This window comes from Callithrix jacchus, chromosome 5 (genome assembly GCF_049354715.1).
Source record: "Callithrix jacchus isolate 240 chromosome 5, calJac240_pri, whole genome shotgun sequence".
NCBI classification, from domain to species: Eukaryota; Metazoa; Chordata; class Mammalia; order Primates; family Cebidae; genus Callithrix; species Callithrix jacchus.
Window position 1 is genome coordinate 101,979,944 of NC_133506.1, and position 27,623 is coordinate 102,007,566.

Here is a 27,623-nt window from a genome sequence, read left to right on the forward strand (position 1 = left end):
GTCAGGAGTTCAAGACCAGCCTGATCAACGTGGAGAAACCCCATCTCTACTAAAAATACAAAATTAGCCAAGCGTGGTGGTGGGCACCTGCCTCAGCCTCCCAAGTCACATAATCCTAGCAACTTGGGAGGCTGAGGCAGGAGAATCATTTGAACCCAGGAGGCAGAAGTTGTGATGAGCCGAGATTGCACCATTGCACTCCAGCCTGGGCAACAATATCAAAACCCCATTGTAATAAATAAATACATATATATATATATATTTTTTTTTAAAAAAGGGTATAGCGGTATATTCATCCTTGGGGAAGGAATCATCAAAAACCAAGCACTCCATTTCATTGGGACTTTATCTTTTTTTTTTTTCTTTGAGATGGACTCTTGCTTTGTTGCCCAGGCTAGAATGCAATGGTGTGATCTTGGCTCACTGCAACCTCTGCCTCCCAGGTTCAAGCAATGCTCCTCCCTCAGCCTCCAGCGCAGCTGGAATTACAGACGAATGACACCACGCCCAACTCATTTTTTGTATTTTTAGCAGAGAGAGGATTTCACCATGTTGCCCAGGCTGGTCTTGAACTCCTGACTTTGTTGTCCGCCCGCCTTAGACTCACAGAGTGCTGGGATTACAGGTGTGAGCCACTGCGCCCAGCCAGGACTTTATCTCTTGGGTCTGTTCTTTCCCACCCTTAGAATTCCAGTTTGCCTCTTCAAGTAGCTTTGTTACTGTGTGTTTACTTTCTTTCTTCTCCTCTAGACCACGAGTTCCTTGAGGGTGGGACTGTGCCTTTATTAATTTCCTCATCCCCAGAACTTAGCAGAGTACACCCAGCAGAGTTCACAGGTGATGGAAGAGGCAGACAAGTAAACTGGCCCTTAATGCACAACAGAGCCAGAGGAGATAGAGAGGACTCACCTCCCTATCTGGGCAGTCAAGAAGCTTCAGGAAGGAAACAGGCTGGTGTGTTGCTTGTGCTTTGATTGGGGGATCCAAAGGAAAGTCCCATAAAATGCATAGAATCTTTTTGTTTGTTTTTGAGACATGGTCTCGCTATCTCCCAGGCTGAGTACAGTAGTGCAATCAGGGGTCACTGTAATCATAACCTCCCTGGCTCAAGCGATCCTCCCACACAAGCCCCCGAAATAGCTGGGACTACAGGCATGCACTACCATGTCTAGCTAGTCTTTTTTTTTCTTTGTAGACATTTTATCAGAGTCTCACTGTGTTGCCCAGACTGCTCTTTGATCCTCCTGCCTCAGCCTCCCAAAGTGCTGAGATTATAGGCAAGAGCCACCACACCCAGCCACAGAGACCCTCCCAATTCCCTGGGTCTCCACTGAAGTGAAGAGAGAACATAAATGTATTTCTGCGTGTTGCTTGAAGACAGAGGAAGGGAACAAGTCACAGAGCAGGGGCCTTGGCGCTCTGTTTCTCTAACATTTCAGCCATGTGAGATTTCTTTCAGTTCCTCTTTTCCATCTTGGCGCCTTTGAGCATTTTCTTCCCTCTGCTTAGAGTGCTTCCTCACCCTCTTCCTTTAGACCAACCTCTAAACAGCTTGGAGGTTTCAACTTGCATGTCACTTTCTGGAGAGGAAAGAGGCTTCCCTCTCCCCTGAACTGGGCTAAGCCCCATCACCATGCAGTCCCACAGCAGCCTGCTCTTCCCCTTTCTGAATGCTCACCTCACTGTACTGCCTGTTAAGGGGCTGCCTCCCCAGCAGTCCGTGATCTGTGACAGCAGGGACCGTGTCATCTCTTGCCTATTCACAGGGCCTGGCACAGAGTCTGGCACCTGAGAGATGGTCATAAATACTTGGTATTACTTTGAATTTCGATAGTTAGTGTAACTTCATTTTAAAGAGAAAAATCAAAGCACAGAAGCAGGGAAGTGAATACTCCAGTGGTCTCGAGTTAGTCGCAGGGCCTCACTCAGAGCCTGCACTGTATCCCTCTCTGCCGTGTATCCAAAGTGCTGTGTCTCTTCGCTTTGTTTTAGTTTTTTTGCTTTTTTTTTTTTTTGAGAGATGGGGTTTCACCATGTTGGTCAGGTTGGTCTCGAACCCCTGACCTAGTGATCCACCTGCCTCAGCCTTCCAAAGTGCTAGGATTACAGACGTGAGCCACCGCACCCAGCTGTTTTTGTTTTTGAGACAGGGTCTCTCGCTGTCACTCAGGCTGGAGTGCAGTGGCACAATCACAGTTCACTTTTTTTTTTTTTTTCAGATAGAGTCTAGTTCTGTCACCCAGGCTAAAGTGCAGTGGCGTGATCTTGTCTCACCACAACCTCCATCTCCCAGGTTCAAGCAATTATCCTGCTTCAGCCTCCTGAGTAGCTGGGACTACAGTTGCGCACCACCATGCCTGGCTAATTTTTGTATTTTTTTAGTGGAGATGGGGTTTCACCATATTGACCAGGCTGGTCTGGAATTCCTGACCTCAAGTGATCCACCCACCTTGGCCTCCCAAAGTGCTAGGATTACAGGTATGAGCCTCTGCACCCAGCCATTTCCCCACAACTTTTTAGTTGGAAAACTTTCAAATCTACATAAAATTTACATGAAGGGGCAATAAACACTCATCTACACTTCGTATGGATTCATCAGTTGCTAACATTTTGCACAGTGGTTCTCTCTCTGCGCTTCTTTTTCTCTCTTTCTCTCTAAACACACATATATTATACATGCACACATATACTTATTTTTTGCTGAACCATTTAAGAATTAATTGTAGGCCAGGCACAGTGGCTCACACCTCTAATCTCAGAACTTTGGGAGCTTGAGGCAGATAGATCACTTGAGGTCAAGAGTTTGAGACCAGCCTGACCAACCTGATGAAACCTGGTCTCTACTAAAACTACAAAAATTAGCCAGGCATGGTGGCACACACTTGTAGTCCCAGCTACTCGGGAGGCTAAGGCATGAGGATCGCTTGAACCTGGGAGGTGGAGGTTGCAGTGAGCCGATTGCGCCACTACACTCCAGCCTGAGCAACAGAGCAAGACTACATTTCAAACAAACAAAGAAAAAAAGAATCAATTGTAGACATCATTACATTTTATCCCTAGATACTTCAGTATGTATCTCCTAAGAAAAAGAACATTCTCCTATACAAATACAGCACAATTATTATAACATTATAATACTATTAACTAATATACATTCATATCCAAACTTCCCAATTTTCTCAATTATGTCCTTTACAGCTGTTTATTTTTTTTCCAGGACCAATCAAGAACCATGAATTGCTTTTGGTTGCCGTATCTTAGTCTCCTATTTTTCTTTTCTTTTTTTTTTGAGGTCATCTCATTCTGTCTCCCAGTCTGGAGTACAGTGGCATGATCTTGGCTCACTGCAACCTCAGCTCCTGGGCTCAAGCAATTCTCCTGCCTCAGCCTTCTGAATAGCTGAGAGTACAGGTGCACGCCACCACACCTGGCTAATTTTTGTATTTTTAGTAGAGACGGGGCTTCTCCATGTTGGCCAGGATGGTCTTGATCTCCTCACCTTGTGATCTACCTGCCTCAGAATCCCAAAGTACAGGGATTACAGGCGTGAGCCACCGCACTTGGCCATTGACTACTTTCTTTATCTTTCACTCTTCATTTTTGAATATTCTGGGTCAGATGTTTAACAATTTAATGCCCCTAATGTGGATTTGTCTGATGATTTCCTCATGGTTAGATTCAAATGAAACTTTTTTTCTTTTACAAGATGTCACTTGCATGATGCCGTGGATGCCTTTTCATTGCAATGCCTCCATTTCAGATGTGAGAAAGTTCTGGACCTGTAGGGCATTTCAAGCCTAGGTATGTATGGGGGAGGAGGGGATGGATGTCCATCTATGTACCAGATCCTCAGATTCCAGGGTGGGGTGGTGGGGAAGGCTCAGGGAGCTGATGGGGTTCTAATGCAGCCACAGCCACAGTTTCAGTCTTGGCAGAGTTCATTGCCAGGGATGGCTGCTGACTGCAGGGCACTAACGGTGGGCAGCCAAGCCCAAGGTGAGAACTTCTCCTCCCCACCAGGAGCTCCAGGTGTTCAGCAGCAGCCAGTTCCTCAGTTAATGGGTCACCTGCTGTGGCAGCCACTCTCTGTTGATGCAGCTACAAGGGAAATGAAGAGGGCTGAGGAAGGTGGCCATGCCAATGCTGCCCTGTGGAGGAGAGGGACAGCAAAGGGACAGGCGCATAAAGACAGAGGGAGCCATGGATGGGCACAGTGGCTCACATCTGCAATCCTAGCAATTTGGGAGGCCAAGGTAGGCAGATCACTTGAGTTCAGGAGTTCAAGACCAGCCTGGGCAACATGGTGAAACCCTGTCTCTATCAAAAATACAAAACAAATTAGCTAGAAGTGGTGTCACAAGCCTGTAAAGCTACTTGGAAGGCTGAGGCAGGAGAGTCTCTTGAACCTAGGAAGAGGAGGTTGCAATGAGTAGAGATTGCGTCATTGCAAGCCAGCCTGGGTGACAGTGCAAGACGTTGTCTCAAAAAAAGAAAGAAACACACACACACACACACACACACACACACACACACGGAGTCAGAATAAAAAACAGAATGAAAGGGTGAGAGCCAGGGCGTCAGAGGGGCTGCACACACCAGCAAAGGAGAGAAAAGTGGAGGGACAGAGGCACAGAGACAGAAAAACCAAGAAACGCATAAGCGGCAGCCAACAGAGAAAAGAAAGCACCAGCTGGAGCGCCTCACTCACAATTTGCAAGTCCCTTCTGAGGCTCTCTGGCTTTGGCCTTTGTCGGACAGTCAAGAGAGTTCGTGTTTATATCGGTCAGACTCAAAGGGTACAAGGGTTTCCCCCAAGGGGCGGTCGGGGGTCACCTGCTCAGTCTGTACTTTTCCAAACACAGAAATTCTCCTTTGAGCCCCAGAAGCCAGGGCCTGGGCCAGCAGTTTCCTGCTGGAGCTCAGCATGTCTCCTCTTTTTTCACAGGGCTGTCAGCACTGAGGAAGGCCTACTGGTAAAGAGGAGGAGCAGGAGAGAAGCAGGCAGAAGGGAGGACTCGGAGAAAAGAAGCCACTAGAAATAGCTCTGAAGTGGGGAGGAATCCAAAAATCCCAGGAGCTGCCCAGCGGGTGTGATCTTAGCTAATAATAACAGGCCAGGGTTTTCTCACGAGAAAAAGGATCAGCAGAGAGGAGGGTGGAGGGAGAGAGAAGCTGCTCAGCCCCCACACTGCGAGGGGTACAGACAGCACCAGGGGTTCTGCCAGGGACAAACTCCTCTAAAAGCTCCTGGGGAACAGCTCTGTTAGGGGAACATGGGCTGGACAGAGGAGACTTTTTGGCAGTAATGTGCATGTCTGTGCTTTTCTTTTGCAGGAAGAGAAGACAGTGGAAAGAGCATAGGCAGGGATCAGGAATCTTTTGTGGCATCACAGCTGAACCTAAGTGAAGAAGCTCCTTTCTGCTTTCTGCCCTTGGCCGAAATAACACTCCTCAGTTCCTGCTTCTTACTGAGGTGGCTGAGGGGCGTCAAGGGGCTGGAAAGGACACCCCACAAACTTTCCAGCCATTCCTGCTGCTCCTTCTCGTTGGGGCAAGTGAGGACAAATCTCCTCTCTGGGGTGACAATGGTGAGTCCGGCTTTCCAGCGATTCCCTCGGATGCCCTTGGGCAGGTCTCCATAGACTTCATATCCCTGCTCATTGTTCCCAAGAAAAACCTGGCCCTGCTCGAAGGCATCCTGAAAATAGAGGGTACAGGGTCATCAGAGGGTGCCCCAAGGGAAGAGAGGCCCTGCAGCCCTGACAGCCTCCAAGCACTATTTTGGGAAAGATTTTGAAAGATCAAAACCCTGAAATAAATCATACACATCATCTGTTGAAAAGAGGCCGGGCTCGGTGGTTCACGCCTGTAATCCTGGCACTTTGGGAGGCTGAGGTGGGTGGATCACCTGAGGTCAGGAGTTCAAGACCAGCCTGGCCATCATGGTGAAACACCATCTTTAAAAAAAAAGAAAGAAAGAAAAGAAAAGATACTGAGGGTGGACCTGGTAGTTCATGCCTGTAATCCCAGCACTTTGGAAAGCCTAGGCAGAGGATTACTTGAGGCCAAGAATATGAGATCAACCTGGGCAACACAGGGAGACCCTGTCTCTACAAAAAACTTTTATTAATTACTATTATTGTGAATTGTTTTTGGAGATAGGGTCTCACTCTTCACCCAGGCTGGAAGTGCAGTGGCACAATCATGGTTCATCCCAGCCTCAACCTCCTGGGCTTGATCCTCTCACTTCAGCCTCCCAAGTAGCTAGGACTACTACAGACATGCGCCACCACGCCCGGCTAATTTTTAAATTTCTTGTAGAGATGGATCTCACTATGTTGCACAGGCTGGTCTCAAACTTCTGTGCTCAAGCGATCCTCCTGCCTCAGCCTCCAAAAGTTCTGGGATTACGTAAAGGCAAGAGCCACTGCACCCAAGCCCTAAAAAATTTTTTTCTAATTAACTGGGCATGTTGGTGCATGCCTGTGTTCCAAGCTACTCAGGAGGCTGAGGCACGAAGATACCTTGAGCCCAGAAGTTCAAGGATGCAATGAGCTGTGATGGTGCCACTGCATTCCAACCTGGGAGAGAGACTCTCTAAAAAAATAAATAAGTGATACCTAACATGTATGGAGAGCTTATTAAAATAAGGAATTACAATGCTTTACATATAGTAACTCATATAACCATCATGGCAACCTCTGGGGAAGGCATTCTTATGAAACCTGTTTTTCAGAGGAGCTAAGTGCTCAGCCCAGGGCAACACTACTACAAGTGGCAGGGCTGAGACCAGAGCCCAGACAGCCGGGTTCTAGAGTCCACCGCACTCCTAACCACTACACGTCACAGTCTCTTGGTTAGAAGTGAGCCCTGGAAACTAGAGGAGGAAATACACCTTATTTAACTACCAGGGGCAGCATTTGGATACTCATAATGGACTTTCTGAAAGCGAGGGGAGAGAATCTTCATGCCACAGATTACTTCAAGAGAAACAAAAACAAGGGGTAGAGGTTTTCCTCTGGAGGTTTCTCTAGCTCTGGGGCCCTGGAAGATGTGTTTATCTGTAATTTTCACATAGTCCCAGACAAGCACTACCCAGCTCTGTTTGAGGAAGCCCTATGGAGGGAGCAGGAGTGGCTCTTACCAGTGGGTTCTTGTAATAGAGCAGCCTCCGCTCATGGGAATCCAGGGCGAACCACCTTTTCTTAAAGGGTTCTTTCTGCTGCAAAAGAGGGAACCTCTTACCACAGATGACGAAGTCAGTTTCTGAAGACAGAGGTCAGGGGCCAGCCCAGGCCAAGCCAAGGGAACTGGCCAGTCCCACTGGTTCTCCCGCCCAGCCACCCTAGTGCTTCTCCCTGGGGCCCAGGCAGGAGCTCTCAGGCTCTGAAGGTTCTGCTCGTTCCCCTTCCAACCCCACCCTACCCTCTCCCAGCTTCACCGCTGCCTCCAGGTATTGCCTTGAGTTGGAAAAGGCACTTTCCTCTTTCTCAGGCCGTGGACAAAGAAGTTAGAGAAAAAGGAAGTCTGGGGAAAATCAGAAGTGGCTACTGCTTGGCAAGGCTGAAAGTGCTGGCCTCGGCCAAAATCTGACTCAGGGCAGGGAGAGAAAGCCCCGCAGTGAGAACCGCGGGAGGGGCTGCACCTTGGCTAGTGAAGGAAGAAAACAGAAAACAACCCTTTGACTACTTTTTCCACCTGCCCAAGGCTTGCTTTCACAACGACTGCCTAAAATAGGGATATCCAATCTTTTGTCTTCCCTGGGCCACATTAGAAGAAGAATTGTCTTGGGCCACACATAAAATACACTAATGGTAGCTGATGTGACAAGAAAAAAAAATCGTTAAACTATCTCATAATGTTTTAAGAAAGTTTATGAATTTGTTCGAGAGCGGTGGCTCATGCCTATAATCCCAGCACTTTGGGACGCCGAGGTGGGCGGATCACTTGAGGTCAGGAGTTTAAGACCAGCCTAGCCAACATGGTGAAACCCCGCTCTACTAAAAATACAAAAATTAGCAGGGCATGATGTGGGTGCCTGTAGTCCCAGCTACTTGGGAGGCTGAGGCAGGAGAATTGCTTGAACCCAGGAGGCGGAGGTTGCAGTGAGCTGAGATCATGCCACTGAACTCCAGCTGGGTGACAGAGTGAGACTCTGTTTCAAAAAACAAAAAAAGGAAAGTTTACAAATTTGTTTTGGCCCTCATTCCAAGCCGTCCTGGGCTGCAAGTGCCCTATGGGCTGTGGGCTGGACAAGCTTGGCCTAACACCTTTCACTGTCCTCTTAAAAATCATCCCATTAACACATTAAACCTTTTATACACATTAAACCATGTAAGTTCCCCAGGAATGGTAGAAGGTACCTTTGGCCCAGTCTTTTCCATGAAGCCTTGTTTGAGGTAGTTCCTGGTGAGGAATGGCACGAGCTGGGGAAGAGAGACAGACACTGACCCCCAACTCACATCCCAAGGCTCCAGGTTCCCTGCCTAGCTTGGCTCCCGACCAAGGGGAAGTTTGAAATGGGGAAGGATGTATGCTCATGTTTCATGGTATTATATTTGGAAAGTGCAATGGATGTAATATTAATATTTCAACAAAGCCAGTTGACAGCACCCCAGATGCTTGCAGAGCTTACTGGCACGACAAGTTCTCAGGGCAAGGACCCCTTCAGCAACCCCAGCATATGGACCTAGGCAAGGCTCTACGGAGACTCTTGGTGTCAGGGAACATGTTCTGAGGGTCCACTTTGCGTCAGGCTCCAGGTGCAATTCTCAATCACCCTGCGAGGTGGGTATCACCAGCCTCATTACACATCTGAAGAAACCAGGCCACAGAGAAGGGGTTGGGGGTTTTCCTAAAGTCACATCACTGGAAGCATGAAGAGCTGAGATTCACGCCCAGGGCTGATGACACTAGACTGTACTCCAGCCACTACACCAGAGGGATAAGTATAAACAGGCCAGGGCTCTCTGAGCAGGACCTTGAGCAAGGCCTGGTCATTGGTCAGGATTCTGACAAAGAGTAATGAGAAAATGACGCCAGAGGCTGGGCGTGGTGGTTCACGCCTGTAATCCCAGCACTTTGGGAGGCCAAGGCAGGTGGATCACTTGAGGCCAGGAGTTTGAGACTAGCCTGGACAACATGGCAAAACCCCACTTTTACCAAAAATACAAAAATTAGCTGGGCATGGTGGCATGTGCCTGTAATCCCAGCTACTCAGGAGATTAAGGCAGGAGAATCCCTAGAACCTGGGAGGCAGAGGTTGCAGTGAGCCGAGATCGTGCCACTGTACTCCAGCCTGGCACTCCAGCCTGACAGAGTGAGATGCCATCTCAAAAAAAAAAAAAAAAAAGCAAAGAAAATGATGCCAGAGTGGACAGAGGAAGTTCTGAAGCAGGAGTAGGGAGAACCGATTCTAGCTCCAGTTCTGGCCTCCAGGAGCTACATTGCCTTTGTAAGACCTGCCATCTTTCGAGGCCTTATGTCTCCTCTGTGTGATAAGCAACCTGGATCATGTGATCCCCAGCGTCCCTTCCAGCCGGGCAGCCTGCACTTAGAGAATTTTCCAGGGGTTGATGATGGCCTCCTATGCTCCTGGGTTTCAACTTGGAAAGTCTAGAGCTTCAAACAACAGTCCAGGCTTCTAAGAACAAAGGAGCTTCTCCAGAGCTCCAGGGCCCAGGGTAGGGGCACAGGGAAAATGAGGTCTTGGGAACAGCCATAGGAAGTCTAAAAGGGGGAAGGTTGTGAGCCAAAAATGAAAATATAGGTCAGATGTAGTGGCTCACACCTATAATCCCAGAACTTTGGGAGGCTGAGGTAGGACGATTGCTTGAGGCCAGAAATTCGAGACCAGCCCGGGCAACAGAAGTGAGACCCCATCTCTACAACGAATAAAAAATGTTTTAAATATAAGAAAGAAAATATAAACTATACTACTCTTCTTCTAAAATACATTCAGTAGGCTTTAATTCGTCCATTTGGAGAAAATAGATGGAGTCCTTAACTATTCAATATTCTGAATTCGAGCTAGCGCAGAGCAAGTAGAGGCCTAGGGAAACCATTGGGAGAGAAAGACAAATCACACGGCTGGAGCACTGCTTCCCACACTTCAGATGCCTTGGCTCGCTGGAGTCTCACAATAGCCCTATAAAGTAGGTATTGTGTCCATGGTGACAGATGAGCGCATTGAGGCTCGGAGAGGTAAGGTGACTTGCCCTAGGTAACATATCAGGCTCTTGGACTGCAGAGACCATATGCATTTATTACAGGACCACAGCCCCACTGGGATGCCCTGGGTTTTCAACAGGCCCTGTGGACCCTAAAGCTTGAGCCAGGCCTGGTGATTGCTCAGAACCTCACACCATACACAGACATTAAATGGGAGGAAAGACAGGGGTGGATATCGGGTACCGACAGTGGATGAGAGAGGCAGGAGAACATGGAGGACGTTGACGGAAGAGCAATTTCCTTTACATGGGTCAGCAAAGATGGGAAGCTTGCCCAGTTTAAATAAGGCTGAGCATCTGCACCTTGTCCTCTCTCCTCACAGTCAGCAGTCAGCACTCTGCAGTCCCCACCCATGAGAGCCAGCATTAACTAGTTCTGGGTGCAAACTCAGCAGACTGACTCAAGGGCTGTGACCCAGGCCTTGCTGGAATTGCTCCCAGACAACTGCCATCTCAGCACATCCCTGGGCCCAGAGAGGACCCCATTCCAGACACCTAGCCCCCTACAGACCTTGGAATTAAGAAACATTTAGGCTTTCAAGGAGTCTCTAATGGTTGGGAATAAGAAAATCCCAACATTAAAATGGTTTTCCACCCCCATCACTTACAAAATCCTCTTAGAGGGGAGCCTCTTGAAAAGGACCAGAGCAGGCTGGGCACAGTGACAGACCTGTAATCCCAGCACTTTGGGAGGCCTAGGTGGGCAGATCACAAGATCAAGAGTTCAAGACCATCCTGGCCAACATGGTGAAACCCCATCTCTACTAAAAAAAAATGCAAAAATTAGCTAGGTGTGCTGGTGCATGCCTATAGTCCCAGCTGCTCGGGAGGCTGAGGCAGGAGAATTGCTTGAACCCGGGGCGTGAAGGCTGAGGTGAGCTGAGATTGTGCCACTGCACTCCAGCCTGGTGACAGAGCACGACTCCATCTCAAAAAAGAAAAAAAGAAAAGGACCAGAGCATAGAACCTCAGAGCCAGAAGGGACCCTGAAGATGACCTCAACTAACTGCCATCTCACTAATATGGAAACAAGCTCAGAGAGGTGCCAGGACCTGCAGGGGTCACACAGCAAGTGAGCAATAGAGCATCCCTGAGAGCCCAGGCTTCCTGGCTCAAGGCTGCATCCTCTGCCCCACACTATGTGTGCCTCCCCAGCCCAGCCTGAGGAGGGAGATGGAGGCCCCAGAAGTCTGGTAATAATCCAAATGAAGTTCTTGGCTCCCCACGCTGTTGACCACAGAGGGCAGACCTGCTCCTGTTACAACTGTAATGTGGAGGATCCCAGGCTTTCCCAAGCCCAGAGCATCACGGGGCAAAGCAGGGATGTTAGAAAGGGAAGAGCACCTTTGGTTATTCACCTGCCCTTCCTGGGACTGTATATCTCATCAATAAAATGAAAATAATCACCCCTGCCTGGCTGTCATTTCACAGTACAAAACAGTCTGTGAGCAATATGTGAGGGATCATTCGTACATTTTAGAGGGAGAAGAGGTGAGAAAGAGATGACCAACTGCTGAGCTCCTTGATGCTCTCCTGAAGGAGAGAAACTAACCTGCTTCTGTGAGGCTGCCTTGTTGTATGTGAGGCTGTAATCCCCAGACTCCCCTGGAGAATGCCTTGGGTTTCCCTTGGAGCTGCCCAGCCCTCAATCTTGAGGTCTTGCCTGCAAACAAACCTAGTCTGGCTTCTGAGTGTCTTTGAGGTCAACAGACATGGAAAGAAGATGTCTGAGAGGAGATTCAGAAGTTGGGGTCCATGTTTAGCTCACCTCAGACTCCGGGAGCTCAGGAAAGGCCATTTTTAGGTACTGCAGACGGGCTGCACGGAGAGCATTGAACCAGTCCACTATCTCCTGCCGAGAGAAGTGCACAGGACACACACAGCAGTGAGATGGGGTGGGTAGGAGGCTGAGTCTGATGGCAGAAGCTAGCTGGGCATTGGGTGTGGAGCACATGCTTTCAGTGCCTGCACACACCCCACAGCTCAGCTCAGGGGCATCCAGGGAGGACTGTGTCAGAGTCTCCTGGGCTAACCTGGGCAAACGGGAAGCCTCTAACAGGGATAAGCCCAGAGCCCTGGGAAAGGATGGGGTGAACCGCACAGGAGTTCTGCAATGGCCTCAGACAGTGCTTTTCACCTTCTAATGCATGCAAAATCACCTGAGGCTCTTGTTAAAATGCAGAGGCAGATTTAGTAGGTTTGGAATGGGGCCTGAGACTCTGCATTCCTAACACGCTCTCAGGTGATGACGCTGCTAATCAGTGGAACACACTCGAAGGAGCAAGGCTCTAGGAAATCATTGTCCTCAGATGTCAAAGACTGGCATTAGGGTGGGGAGCAGGTATGCTTGAGGAGGCTCCTCTAATGAGGATGCTTATGGCATCTTAGACCAAAGCTGGCTTAGTCCCTTCTGCTGTCACTCTGGGAGAACACGTCTCTCAGCAGCGTGGGCCACCTTCATCTCCCATCTAGACAATCATGTATCTAGCTGGCCTTGATCAGCTGCTCTCTGATTGGCCCTCTCATGGCAGCCAGAGTGATTTTCTAATTATAGATCTAATCAGTCTGGCTTAGAGTCCTGTCTACTACCCTCAGAAAAAAAGTCTTAAGTTCTTTAATATGACTTTGCTGTCTGAGCTCCTTCCACACAAAACTATTTGCAATTCTCCCAACATCTGCTGTTCCTGCCTCTTGGGACATTCTGCTTAATCCACTCCATCCCACACATACCTTCTACCTAAAGTATTCTACTTATCCTGCAGGTTAGTTTTCATATTGTAATAGATAGATTGTCGGTGCTCGCTCAGCACAAGCCCTGCTCCTACCCTACCTATCCTCACCCACCTCCAGTTGCAGCCCCACTTACTGCTGTGATCCTGCCCCTGCTTAACCACAGCAACTGGACCAGGCCTGGACCAATACAGAGGCTGGACTGCGCTTATCAGATTTCTTCTCCCAGGAATTTGAAATTGGGTGGCTAAAAGACTGGTTCAAATAGTCACAGTTTGGGACTTAGATATAATATGGTGATTGAGAAAATCATCTGAATGTGGTTTCAAATGAATGAAACCATTTCCCTTTCTCTCTCATAGGCGAAGCACACAGGCCTAGTATTCCAGGTCTCTGTGCTCTTTTGTCCTGGAGTTCATTAAGAACCCTCTGGCCAAGCTCAGTGGCCCATGCCTATAATCCTAGCACTCTGGGAGGCCGAGGCAGGTGGATCACCTAAGGTTAGCAGTTTGAGACCAGCCTGACCAACATGGTGAAACCCCATCACTACTAAAAATACAAAATTAGCCGAGCATGGTAGCACATGCCTATAATCCCAGCTACTGGGGAGGCTGAGGCTAGAGAATTGCTTAAGCCCAGGAGGCGGAAATTGCAGTGAGCTGAGATCGTTCTGCTGCACTCCAGCCTGAGTGACAGAGCAAGACTCCACCTAAAAAAAAAAAAGAACCTTCTCAGGTCTCAGGCACTAAGGGAATAAGGAGAAAAGACAAGCCTAGGCCTTCACCCTGGAAAGTCTCTCCTGTCACAATCTGGTGACCCTGGTGCCAAATACAACCTGCATACATTTTTGTGTGGCTCCCAAAGTTTTGTTTGTTTTAATCCTCCATGAAGGTTTCCCTGTTTGCCACAGCCCCCTCCCCACCCCTTAAACCTGTACACTTAGCTTTTTTTATTTTACTTAATTTTTTTTTAGATGGATTCTCGCTCTGTCGCCCAGGCTGGAGTGCAGTGGCGTGATCTTGGCTCACTGCAACCTCCAACTCCTGGCTTCAAACGATTCTCCTGCCTCAGCTTCTTGAGTAGTCTGGCCCCACTTAGCTTTTAAATTACCCCTTGGCTGGGCACTGTGGCTCATGCCTGTAGTCCCAGCTACTCAGGAGGCTGAGGTAAGAGGATCCGCTTGAGCCCAGGAGTTCTGGGCTGTAGTGCGCTATGCCGATCAGGTGTCTGCACTAAGTTTGGCATCAGTATGGTGACCTCCCAGGAGTGGGGGACCACCAGATTGCCTAAGGAGGGGTGAGCCAGCCCAGGTCAGAAACAGAGCAGGTCAAAACTCCCATGCTGATCAGTGGTGGGATGGCGCCTGTGAATAGCCACTGCACTCCAGCCTGGGCAACATATCGAGAACTTGTCTCCATATTTAAAAAAAAATTAAAACTAAAAAAGGAAAAAAAAAATCACCCCCTGACTCCTGCAGGCAGGAATTTGCAGCCCTCACTTATGCTCATCTAATAGAGAGGCTGGCGTATCAAGCAAAAGAGAAGAATGGCCAGACCCAGGTTGTCAGATGCACCATACTGGGCAGATAGGAGGGAGCTGTGTATCCTAAATACCAGCAACCTTAGGTGCCTCAACAGAAGTCCTTGTGGCAGTTATTGGCATGGAGTGGGGGCTAGGGCCATGGTGCTAGGGCCCCTTGGGAAGGTCTAGTTCCTGCATCTGGTTCCTGGCTTCTGCTGCCAAGGGTCCTCCCTACAGTACAGAGGCGCATGGGGTGGTAAAGTGCGTTCAGGGCTCAGGAACCACTGGCTGTGATCCTGAGCAAGTTACTAACATGTCCATGCCTCAGTAATGTGGGGCTTATTTTGAGGATTAAGAAATGATGGACCGTGATCACCAAAAGCAGTGCCCAAGGGAGTTAATAGATGCTCGCAAAATGTCAGCGCCCACCTTCATCCACCCCCACTTAGCATCTCTGTCCCCTGTCCAGTCAGGTAACTCTGCTCAGAAGCTGACCCAGTTTATTCTCTCATATTGGCCTGCTGGTCTCTGACTGGGCTGATTTCTTGGACTATTAAATAGTGCTTCTCACCTGGGAAGTGGCTCACACCTATAATCCCAGCACTTTGGGAGGCTGAGGTGAGCAGATCACTTGAGGTCAGGAATTCAAGACCAGCCTGGCCAACATGGTGAAACCCCATGTCTACTAAAAATATTTTTAAAATTAGCCAGGTGTGATCTCAGCCATTCAGGAGGCTGAGGCAGGAGGATCGCTTGAACCCCGGAGGAGGCGATTGCAATGAGCCGAGATCAGGCCACTGCACTCCAGCCTGGGCAACAGAGTGAGATTCTGTCTCGAAAGTAAGAAAAAAAAAGTGTTTCTCAAACTTTAATGTGCACAAGACTCACCTGGGATCCTGTTAAAATGCAGTTTCTTTTCTTTTTTCTTTCTTTTATTGATTTTATTTTTTTGAGACAAAGTGTCACTCTGTTGCCCAAGCTGGAGTATAGGCTCAGGCTCACTACAACCTCCAACTCTCAGGTTCAAGCAATTCTCCTGCCTCAGCCTCCCAAGTAGCTAGGACTACAGGTACGTGCCACCATGCCCAGCTAATTTTTGTATTTTTAGAGACAGAGTTTCACTATGTTGGCCAGGCTGGTCTTGAACTCCTGACCTCCTAATCTGTCTTCCTCAGCCTCCCATAGGGCTGGGATTATAGACATGAACCACCATACCCAGTCTCTCTTTCTTTTTTTTTTTTTTTTTTTTTAATGTTTTTAACTCAGTAGGTCCAGGGTGGGCCTCAGATTCTATTTTTCTTTCTTTCTGTTCTTTTTGTTTGTTTGTTTGTTTTGAGACAGAGTCCTGAGCTGTCATCCAGGCTGGAGTGCAGTGCCATGATCATGGCTCACTGCAGCCTCAATCTCCCAGGCTCAAGCGATCCTCCCACGTCAGCACCCAAGTAGTTGGGACTACAGGTGCATGCCACCATGCCTAGCTAATTTTGGGGGTATTTTGGGATAAAGATGGGGTCTCATTATGTTACCAGGCTGGTCTCAAACTCCTGGGTTCAAGTGATCCTTCTGCCTTGGCCTCCCAAAGTGCTGAGATTACAGGTAAGGAGCTACCATGCACAGCCTTGAGACTATTTTTAACAAGCTCCTGGCTGATGCCAGTGCTATTGGGCCAGGACCACATGTTGAGAAACAGGTCCCAGGGTGCACTGCCGCCTGACCATCTATCAGTTCCTCCCCCAGTTTCAGAATCTCTAGCTCTACCTGGTTTTGCATCCCTGGGCATAGTCACTTCTGTAACTGGACTTCCATTGGTGACTGTACATTGGTGGCTAGCCATGGCACTTGCCAGGTTCCTCTCCCTGATCTCACCCTTCCCTCCTCATATTTTTGTCTCAGATCGAGAAGTGACGAAAGATTAAGGCAAATGGCAGCAAAAAATCTCAAGAGGCAGCTGAGCACAGCACTAGTGAGCAGGGGAGGTGGTATGCTGCACCTGCTGAGTCCTGGGGTGTGAGCTGGAGGCAGAGGTGGCAACTCCAGGCATCTCACCTTCCCACTTTCATGATACACAAACAGGTTCCTGACGTGGCTATCTCTCCTGTAGGTGATCTGCAGCCCGTGTGGGTGCCCTATCTTCTCTGTCTGGAAGGTGGCATTCAAGTCCTTAATGCTGATGACAGCTTTGGGGCTTTTACCCTGAAAGAGAGAAAGAGGATACTCAAGATGCTGACAGTCCACAGGGTGACTTCTGGTCAACCTTCACCAAGGCCTTAACCCAAACAAACATCAATTTGTAAATGTATGGGTTTTAAATGTTCTTGCTCTCATAACAAAATTCACTGGCCAGACGCAGTGGCTCATGCCTGTAATCCCAGCACTTGGGAGGCCAAGACAGGCAGATCAGCTACAGTCAGGAGTTTGAAACCAGCCTGGCCAACTTGGTAAAACCTCTTCTCTACTAAAAATACAAAAATTAGGCCCAGGCACGGTGGCTCACACCTGTAATCCCAGAACTTTGGGAGGCCGAGACAGGTAGATCATGGGGTCAAGAGATTGAGACCATCCTGGCCAATATGGTGAAACCCCATCTCTACTAAAAATACAAAAATAAGCTGGGCATGGTGGCACTCGCCTGTAGTCCCAGCTACTCAAGAGGCTGAGGCAGGAGAATCACTTGAACCCAGGAGGCAGAGGTTGCAGTGAGCCAAGATCGCACCATTGCACTCCAGCCTGGGCAACAGAGAGAGACTGAATCCCAAAAACAAAAACAAAAACAAACAAAAAGCCCCAAAATTAAATTAGCCAGTCATGATGGCAGGCACCTATAATCTCAGCGGCTCGGGAAGCTGAGGCAGTAGAATGGTTGGAGGAGGAGGCAGAGGTTGCAGTGAGCTGAGATTGTGGCACTGCACTCCAGCCAGGTTGACAGAGTGAGATTCCATCTAAAAAAAAAAAATCACAAATATTCTACTGACCTCCTGTACTTACACATCCCACGATGTCTGACCTCTGCCTAATTAGACTGGCCCCATTGAGCTGGAAAGGCGTTTGGAAAGGTCTTAACTTAGAACTTTTCACACTTTTTAGCCGCAGAACTTTTTGGGAAGCAAATCATTGTGGAAGCTAAACAAATAATGCAGATATGAGCAGATGTGGGGGCATTGCTTAGTTGCACTTAGCCCCATTCCAAGTGCTCAGTAGTCAGTCACCTGTGGCTAGTGGCTACGATATTAAACAAGGCAGACACAGAACATTCCCATCACTGAAGAAAGTTCTACTAGTCAGTCTTCTCTAGAGGAAAATGTGGTCACATCCAGATGCATAATTTTGCATCTAAAAATCTATCTCTGCCGGGCACGGTAGCTCACACCTGTAATCCCAGCACTTTGGGAGGCCGAGGCAGGTGGATCATGAGGTCAAGAGATCGAGACCATCCTGGTCAACATGGTGAAACCCCGTCTCTACTAAAAATACAAAAAATTAGCTGGGCATGGTGGCGCGTGCCTGTAATCCCAGCTACCCAGGAGGCTGAGGCAGGAGAATTGCCTGAACCCAGGAGGCGGAGGTTGCGGTGAGCCGAGATCGCACCATTGCACTCCAGCCTGGGTAACAAGAGCGAAACTCCGTCTCAAAAAAAAAAAAAAAATCTATCCCAAGGTGCCAGGCTTGCACTTGTAATCCTATCACTTTGGAAAGCCAAGGTGGGAGAATCACTTGAGACGAGGAGTTCAAGATCAGCCTGGGAAACATATCAACACTCCATCTTGGGCCAGGTGAGGTGGCTCACACCAGCACTTTGGAAGGCAGAGGCGGGCAAATCATGAGGTCATGAGTTCGAGATCAGCCCGGCCAACACAGTGAAACCTTGTTTCTACTAAAAATACAAAAATTAGCTGGGTATGGTGGCAGGCACCTGTAATCCCAGCTACTCAGGAGACTGAGGCAGGAGAATTGCTTGAACCCAGGAGGCAGAGGTTACAGTGAGCTGAGATGGTGCCACTGCACTCCAGCCTGGGCGACAGAGCTAAATTCCATCTCAAAAAAAAAAAAAAGAAGCCTTCATCTCTACAAAAAAAAATTTTTTTTTTAATTAGCCAGGCATGGTGACATGCATGTGGAGTCCACATACTAGGGAGGCTGAGGAGACTGACACGAAGGATCTCTTGAGCCCAGGAGCTTGAGGTTTCAGTGAGCTCGCACTGCATCACTGCACTCCAGCCTGGGTGACAGAGTGAGACCCTGTCTCTAACCTTAAAAAAAAGGATAATCTATCCCTAAAAAGTACATGCATTATTATGCAAATATGTATGTCAAAAGATATTTATGTAGTCTTGCTGATAATAGTAAAAAAAAAAAAAAGGAAAACTATTTAAATGTCCATCAATGATAAAAAGTTAAATAAATGATGGTATAGCTACACAATGAAATGCCACAGAATATTTTAAAGAATAATTTAGATCAATATTACTAATATTTTTTAAAGTCCATGAAATTCATGAGTGAAAAATTCCAAGTCCCAGTACTGGAGGTATAGAGGGAACCTATTAACATAAAATTTAGGGCCTGACAAGGTAGCTCACGCCTGTAATCCCAGCACTTTGGGAGGCCGAGGTGGGTGGATCACCTGAGGTCAGGAGTTCAAGACCAGCCTGACTAACATGGTGAAACCCTGTCTCTACTAAAAATAGAAAAATTAGCCAGGCATGGTGGTATATGCCTATAATCCCAGCTACTCAGGAGGCCGAGGCAGGAAAATTACTTGAATCCAGGAAGCAGAGGTTGCAGTGAGCCCAGATTGCGCCACTGCACCCCAGCCTGGGCAACAGAGGGAGGCTCTGTCTCAAAAAAAAAAAAAAAAAAAACAGGCCTGGTACAGTGGCTTACGCCTGTAATCCCAGCACTTTGGGAGGCCCGGGCAGGAGGATCACAAGTTCAAGTAATCAAAACCATCTTGGCCAACATGGTGAAACCCCGTCTCTACTATAAATACAAAAAGTAGCTGGGCGTGGTGGCGCATCCTGTAGTCTCAGCTACTTGGGAGGCTGAGGCAGGAAAATTGCTTGAACCCAGGAGGCAGAGGTTGCAGCGAGCTGAGATCGCGCCACTGCACTCCAGCCCGGTGACAGAGTAAGACTCCTTCTCAAAAAAAAAAAAAAAAAAAAAGAGTATAAGCCAGGTGTGGTGGCTGATGCCTGTAATCCCCGAATTTTGGGAGGCTGAGGCAGGCAGATCTCCTGAGGTTCAGAAGTTCAAGACCAGCCTGGCCAACATAGTGAAGCCCCATCTCTACTAAAAATACAAAAATTAGCGGGGCATGGTGGCACGTGCCTATAATCCCGGCTACTGTGGAGGCTGAGACAGGAGAATCGCTTGAACCAGGACCCAGGAGGCAGAGGTTGCAGTGAGCTCAGATTGCACCACTGCACTCCAGCCTGGGCTACAGAGCAATCTCCATCTCAAAAAAAAAGAGTATAGTTTGATTTTTGACAAATGTATATACCCATGTAATCACCATAACAATCAAGATATAAAACATTACTATCAGCTGGGTGCAGTGGCTCATGCCTGTAATCTCAGCACTTTGGGAGACAAGGCAGGTGGATCACTAGGTCAGAAGTTCCAAGACCAGCCTGGCCAAGATGCCCTGTCTCTACTAAAAATACAAAATTAGCTGGGCACGGTGGCAGGCGCCTGTAATCCCAGCTACTCAGGAGGGTGAGGCAAGAGAATTGCTTGAACCTGGGTGGCAGAAGTTGCAGTAAGCTGAGAGATCACACCACTGCACTCCAACCTGGGCAATAGAGTTAGACTCCATCTCAAAAAAAAAAAAAATAAATTACTATCATCCCAAATATCACCCCAAAAGAGTTCACTCATCCCCCTTTGCAGAATCTCTACCCCATTCCAACACCAGATAACCACTTAGTCTTCTATCAGTATAGTTTTGCCTATTCTAAAATTTCACATAAATGAAATCATAAAAGCTGGGTACAGTGGCTCATGCCTATAATCCCAGCACGTTGGGAGGCTGTGGTGGGTGGATCATCTGAGGTCAAGAGTTCGAGACCAGCCTGACTAACATGGTAAAACCTTGTTTCTACTAAAAATATAAAAATTAGCTTGGTGTAGTAGCAGATGCCTGTAATTCCAGCCACTCGGGAGGCTTAGGCAGGAGAATTGCTTAAACCCGGGAGTTGGAGGTTGCAGTGAGCCGAAATTGTGCCATTGCACATCTCAAAACAACAACAACAACAAAAAATGAATCATATAATAATCTTATACAAGGGGACTTGGAAAAGTTCATGGAAAACACATGATATGAAAAAATTACACAAGGATTTCAATTTATTTTGCACCAAAATAAACTCATACTAACTTGTTATAACATATCTGAATGGGATTTCATTTGAGGCACTAAGAAGGATAAGACATTAACTTGAGCGTCTCTCAGAGTAACATGAATTCTGCCAAAATTGAAGAACAAACATCAACATTTATGGTGAAGCTTTGGATGGATGAATAGTGAAATCACTGGTGCTTTAAGAAAAGTTTATGGGGACAAAGCCCCGAAGAAATTAGCGATTTACAGAGATAACTTGTTAAGAAGGGACAAGATGATATTGAAGATGATGGCTGCAGCAGCAGACCATCTACATCAATTTGCAAGGAAAAAAATTATCTTGTTCATGCCCTAATTGAAGATGAGCAATAATTAACAGCACAAACAATAGCTAACACCACAGATATCTCAACTGGTGCAGCTCACACAATTCTGACTGAAAAATTAAAGTTGGGCGAACTTTCTACTCAATGGGTGCCAATGCCATTGCTCTCAGATCAGCTGCAAACAAGAGCAGAGCTTTCAATGGAAATTTCAAACAAGTGAGATCAAGATCCTGAGGCGTTTCTTTGAAGAACTGTAACAGGACATGAAACGGGTTTCCCAGTGTGATCCTGAAGACAAGGCACAATCAAAGCAATAGCTACAGAGAGGCGGACGTGATCCTGTCACAGCAGAAGCAGACCAGTCAACAACAAAGGTCACCGCAACAGCTTTTTGGGGAAAGCTCAAGGCATTTTTCTCGTTGACTTTCTAGAGGGCCAAAGATCAGTAACATCTGCTCACTATGACAGTGTTTTGAGAAAGTTAGCCAAAGCTTCAGCAGAGAAACACCTGAGAAAGCTTCACCAGAGTCACTCTCCGCCACCACAATGCTTCAGCTCTATTTCTCTCATCAAACAAGGGCAACTTTGTGAGAGTTTCAATGGGAAGTAATTATGCATCGACCTTACAGTCCTAATTTGGCTCCTTCTAACTTCTTTTGTTTTCTAATCTTAAAAAATCTGTAAAGGGTACCCAGCTTTCTTCAGTTAATAGTGTAAAAAAAAAAAAAGGCCAGGCGTGTACTTCATATCTGTTATCCTAGCACTTTGGGAGGCTAAGGCAGGTAGATTGCTTGAGCTCAGGAGTTCAAGACCAACCTTGGCAACATGACAAAACCCTGCCTCTGCTAAAAAATAAAAATATTAGGCCGGGTGCGGTGGCTCAAGCCTGTAATCCCAGCACTTTGGGAGGCCGAGCCGGGTGGATCACGAGGTCAGGAGATCGAGACCATCCTGGTCAACATGGTGAAACCCCGTCTCTACTAAAAATATAAAAAAATTAGCTGGGCATGGTGGCACGTGCCTGTAATCCCAGCTACTCAGGAGACAGAGGCAGGAGAATTGCCTGAACCCAGGAGGCGAAGGTTGCAGTGAGCCGAGATCGTGCCATTGCACTCCACCCTGGGTAACAAGAGCGAAACTCCATCTCAAAAAAATAAATAAATAAATAAATAAAAAGATTAGCCAGGCATGGTGGTATGTGCCTGTAGTCCCAGATACTTAGGAGGCTGAGGTGGAAGGACTGCTTGAACCTGGGAGATTGAGGCTGCAGTGAACTAGAATTGTACCACTGCACTCCAGCCTTGGTGAAAGAACAAGACCCTGTCTCAAACAACAATATAAAAAACAAAATGTAAAAAAGACTGCATTGGCATGGTTAAATTCCCAGGACCCTCAATTGCTTGGGGATAGACTAAATGGCTGGTGTCATCTTTTATAAAAGTGTCGACCTTGATGGAGCTTGAAAAATAAAGTTTATATTTTAAATTGTTATCTTTTCATTTGTCTAAGAACTTTTTTATTTTTATTTTTTAATTTTTTGAGATAGAGTCTCACTCTGTCACCAGGATGGAGTGCAGTGGCGTAATCTCGGCTCACTGGAAACTCCACCTCCTGGGTTCAAGCAATGTCCCCTATCTCAGCCTTCCAAGTAGCTAGGACCACACCCAGTTAATTTTTTGTATTTCGGTAGAGATGGGGTTTCACCATGCTGGCCAGGATGGCCTCAATTTCCTGACTTCTTGATCTGCCTGACTTGGCCCCCAAAGTGCTGGAATTACAGGCATGAGCCATGACACCCGGCCTTTTTTTTTTTTTTTTTTTTTGGTAGAGATGAGGTTTCACCATGTTGGCCAGGCTGGTCTTGAACTGCTGACCTCAGGTGATGCACCCACCTACGCCTCCCAAAGCATTGGGATTACAGGCAGGAGCCACCACGCCTGGACTTTTTTTTTGAGTTTCACTTCCTTTATACTTCATTTCCTTTTTTTTTAATCCAAAAGTTTTAGCTAAAAATGAGCTACCTTTATAATTTCAAAGTATCCACTTTGGGAAATAAACAAAAAAGAACACAGGGAGCCTATTCTATTTCTGGACTATTCTAGACTGAACTGGCGTGGGACTGAAAAACAGATCAACTTTTCCCAAAATGATGAGGCCCTGTCTGAGAGGCCAACTCACAGCAGCTGCTGGGGTTTGGGGACCTTTCCTAGCTACAGTAGCACTTTCTCTTCCTGCCTTTTGTACCATTTCAGCAAAAATGTTGAAAAAGTCATATTTTTCAGTTCTTTACATTGAAGACGGAGAAGAAATTCTTCCTCTAACTTGCAGGGTAAAGATTCTTCAACCCCTAACATTTTTCACTTGGTCCCAGATGTGGCCACACTGGACAGATCTTTTTTATTATTATTTGTACAAATTTATGGGGTACATGTGAAATTTTGCTACATGTATATAATGTGTAGTGATCAAGTCAGGATATTTAGGGTGTGTCACCTGAGTATTTTTGTTAAGTATAGTTACCCCTCTCTAGTATCAAATATTGAATTGATTCCTTCTGTCTTACAATATGTTTGTAATCTTTAGCCCACTTCTCTTCATCCTCCCTGCTCCTTCCCATAGACACACCTTCTTTTGGTATTGCTCTGGTCTGCCTAGAAAAGCAACAGGAGAAATATAAAATAATTTCTACATACAGGAAGTAGAGTAAGGTGAAGGCTAAAGTCCTCAGAGCTTGTCCTTCTCTTACTTTGTTGGCCACAATTTCAAATTCTCTTTATTGAAAACTTCTCATCTTTCTGTCCTTTAAATACTGGAATGCCCCAGGGCTCAATGGGTAGATGATCTCCAAAGATGGTGCTCACCAAGTCTTTCCCTCCCAGTGTGTACATGACACTCTATCCATGAAGAGGTAGAATCTATTTCCTCTCCCGTTTAATCACGGCTTGTTGCATGACTTGCTTTGACCAACAGAATGCAGTTCCTGGTTAACCTTCCAGAGGTCTGGTAGCATTTGCTTTTGCTTAGGGAAGCAGCCGCCATGCCACAAGAAAGCCTGAGCTAGACTCCTGAATGAGGAAGAGAGAGGGGCCATATAGAGTACACCAAGGAACCAGACATGTGAGTGAAAGCTTCTTTGGGTCTCCAGCCAGCTAACGGCAGCAGATGTCACATGGATTACACTGGAACAGCAGAGGCCTGCTCAAACTCCTGACCCATAGGATTGTAAGAAATAGTAAAGTGATATTTTAAGCCATTATGTTTTAGGATGGTTTGTTACTCAGCAACAAATAACCAAAATACTCAGTCTCTGAACACCTTTTTCCTGCTTAAGTGATCCTAGCCAGTCCCATTACTAAACCAGTCTACATGCTGTTGACTACAGTTCCAAACTCTCTCCAAGCCTCCAAACTCATACAACCAACTTCTGTCACCTGGATTTAGAATTCAAGAAAGGTACATCCAGCTTCTTTCCCCATGTCTCTACTGGATGACTAATAGGCATGTCAAAATATAAAGGACTTTTGAGCATCCCCTTAGGGTCTAAGTCTTTGCCACCTTAGTTTCGTAGAGCAAAACTCTGGGAATCATCCTTGATTCCTCTTACTCTCACACCCCACATCCAACCCTTCAGTAAATTCTGTTGGCTCTACTTCCAAAATATATCCAGGATCCGACCACTTCTAACTATCCTGGTCAGTAGTCCGATCAACCATTCTTTCTCACTTGGGTTATTGCAACAGCTTCCTGACTAATTTCTCTGCCTCCACTCTGGCCTCCTTCCTCCCTACTTGGAGGGAGGTTACAGTAAACCAAGATTGCACCATTGCACTCCAGCCTGAGCAACAGAGTGAAACTCCATCTCAATAAATAAATAAATAGCTTAAGTCAAATAATAACACTTCTCTGCTCAAAATCCTCCAATTGCTAAAAAAATAAAAATAAAAAATAAATCCTCCAATTGCTTCCCATCTCAGTAAAATTCCAAACTCCCAATTTTTGCAAATCATACATGTATAAGTGAACTGTTTCTAGAATATATAAAGAACAATTACAACTAGGCCAGGCGCAGTGGCTCATGCCTATAATCCCAGCACTTTGGGAGGCCAAGCTAGGCAGATCACTTGAGATCAGGAGTTCAAGATCAGCCTGGCCAACATGGTGAAACACCATATCTACTAAAAAATACAAAAAATTAGCTGGGCGTGGTGGTGGGTGCCTGTAATCCCAGCTACTCAGGAGGCTGAGGCAGGAGAATCGCTTGAACCCAGGAGGACAAGGTTGCAGTGAGACAAGATCACACCATTGCACTCCAGCTTGGGCAACAATAGCAAAACTCCGTCTCAAAAAGAAGGAACTATTACAACTTAATAATAAAATGGCAAATAACCTAATTAAAATGTGGGGAAAGGATCTGAATAGACATTTCTTTTTTTTTTTTTTTTTTTTTTTTTTAGACGGAGTCTTGCTCTGTTGCCAGGCTGGAGTGCAGTGGTGCGATCTCGGCTCACTGCAATTTCCAACTCCCTGGTTCAAGCAATCCTGCCCCAGCCTCCCAAGTAGCTGGAATTACAGGCACATGCCACAACAGCCAGCTAATTTTTGAATTTTTAGTAGAGATGGAGTTTCACCATGTTGGCCAGAATGGTCTCAATCTCTTGACCTCGTGATCTGCCTGCCTTGGCCTCCCAAATTGATGGGATTACAGGCATGAGCCACTGGGCCCGGCCCTGAATAGACATTTCTATAAATTAGATATACAAATAGCCAATAAGCACATTAAAAAGCTGCTCAAAATCATTTGCCATGTGGGAAACACCAATCAAAACCACAATGAGATACGACTTCATATCCATGAAGATGGTTATAATAAAAAAGACAGCTGTGGGCCTGGTGCAGTGGCACACATCTGTAATCCCAGCACTTTAGGAGGCTGAGGTGGAGGATTGCTTGAAGCCAGGAGTTTGAGAACAAAGCAAAACCCTATCTCTACAAAAATAAATAAATAAAAATTAGCTGAGTGGAGTGATATGCATCTATAATCCCAGTGCTTTGAGAGTCTGGAGCAGGAGGAGCGCTAAGGCAGTAATTAAAGGTTGCAGTGAGCTATGATTGCGCCACTGCACTCCAGCCTGGGCAACAGAGGAAGACCCTGTCTCTAAAAAATAAAATAAAATAAAATAAAAATAACCGGAATAGGCAAATCCATAGAGACAGAAAGTAGGTCGGTGGTTGCCTAGGGCTGGTGGTGAGGTGGAGAATTACAGCTAGGGGATAAGGGGTTTCTTTTGGGGGTTATGAAAAAGTTTTTTAATGAATTGTGGTGATAGTTGTACTATTCTCTGACTATACTAAAAGCCAATTGACTGTATACTTTAAATGGGTGAATTAGATGGCGTGTGAATTATATCTCAATAAACTGTTAGCAAAAGAAATCCCAAGTCTTGCTCTGACCTATGAGGCCCTCCACCATGTGACTTCATCTCCCCCCACCCTTTCCTTGCTCACTCTGCACTAGTTGCTCTGCCCTCCTTGATGCCCTATACCCACCAAACACACTTCTAGCTCAGGGGCAGGGCTGCAGCTTATGGTTACGTAGTTTGTACACTGCATAAAAAGCTCCTGGCTGACAACTGCAAACCAGGCTCCTGATTTTTGATATTGGGGCCTTGGGGCTGCACCCTCTTAGAGGGATTATGCCTCTTGAATCCATACAAAGGTGTAAGTGTTTGGCCATACCTGTGCTCAGGACTTCCGCACATGCTGTTCCTCCCTCTCTTCTACTCTTCCCCTACATATCTGCATAACTCAATGCTCACATTGATTCAGTTATCTGCTCAAATGCCACCCGAGAGGCCTTCCCTGATCATTCTGCGGCAGCATTCCCTGACATACTCTCACTGTTCTCTATCTTCTCACTCTGCTATTTTACTTTCCTTTTTTCTTTTCTTCTTCTTCTTTTTTTTTGAAACAGGTTCTCACTCTGTCACCCAAGCTAGGATACAATGGCACAATCTCGGCTCAATGCAGCCTCTACCTCCCGTGCTCCAGCAATTCCCTCACCTCAGACTCCCTAGTAGCTGGGACTACAGGCATGTGCCACCATACAAAGGTGTATGTGCTTGGCCAAGCTAATTTTTGTATTTTTTGTAGAGACGGAGTTTTACCATGTTGCCCAGGCTGATCTCAAACTCCTGAACTCAAGCCTCGGCCTCTTACTAAAGTGCTGGAATTATAGGTGTGAGCCACCGTGCGCAGCCTCTTCTATTTCACTTTATAAAACTATTGCCTGCTGGTATATTATATATTGATATTTCGATTACAGAGCTATTTCCTTTCACTAAACTGAAAGCTCCTGGGAACAAGAGTTTTGTTTAGTTCCCTGCTATATCCCCAGTGCCTAGAATAATGTCTAGCATACAGTAGGTACTCAATAAATGTTTTTTTTTCTTTGAGACGAAGTCTTGCTCTGTTGCCCAGGGT

General features: G+C 46.7%; 1 protein-coding gene across 7 annotated transcripts in view; it reads right to left on the bottom strand.

Moving 5' to 3' along the window:
- Nucleotides 1-3,031: 3,031 nt before the first annotated feature.
- ADAP2 (ArfGAP with dual PH domains 2) overlaps nt 3,032-27,623 on the bottom strand; it is a 37,605-nt gene continuing 13,013 nt past the window's right edge. For 2 of the 7 annotated variants that reach the window (XR_008481598.2, XR_013535790.1), the window contains exons 6-11: nt 16,527-16,673; nt 11,998-12,081; nt 8,364-8,426; nt 7,145-7,222; nt 4,709-5,698; nt 3,175-4,098 (exon numbers count right to left, since the gene is read on the bottom strand). Coding sequence is in view for 5 of the 7 variants with exons in the window: in XM_017972541.4 (XP_017828030.1) it covers nt 5,369-5,698; nt 7,145-7,219; nt 8,364-8,426; nt 11,998-12,081; nt 16,527-16,673 (699 nt within the window). In the remaining 2 variants the exon portion in view is untranslated. Of the gene's footprint in view, nt 4,099-4,669; nt 5,699-7,144; nt 7,223-8,363; nt 8,427-11,997; nt 12,082-16,526; nt 16,674-27,623 lie in introns of those variants that run through there. The other 5 variants (XM_017972541.4, XM_078373879.1, XM_008997120.6 and 2 more) reach the window with 4 other exon arrangements.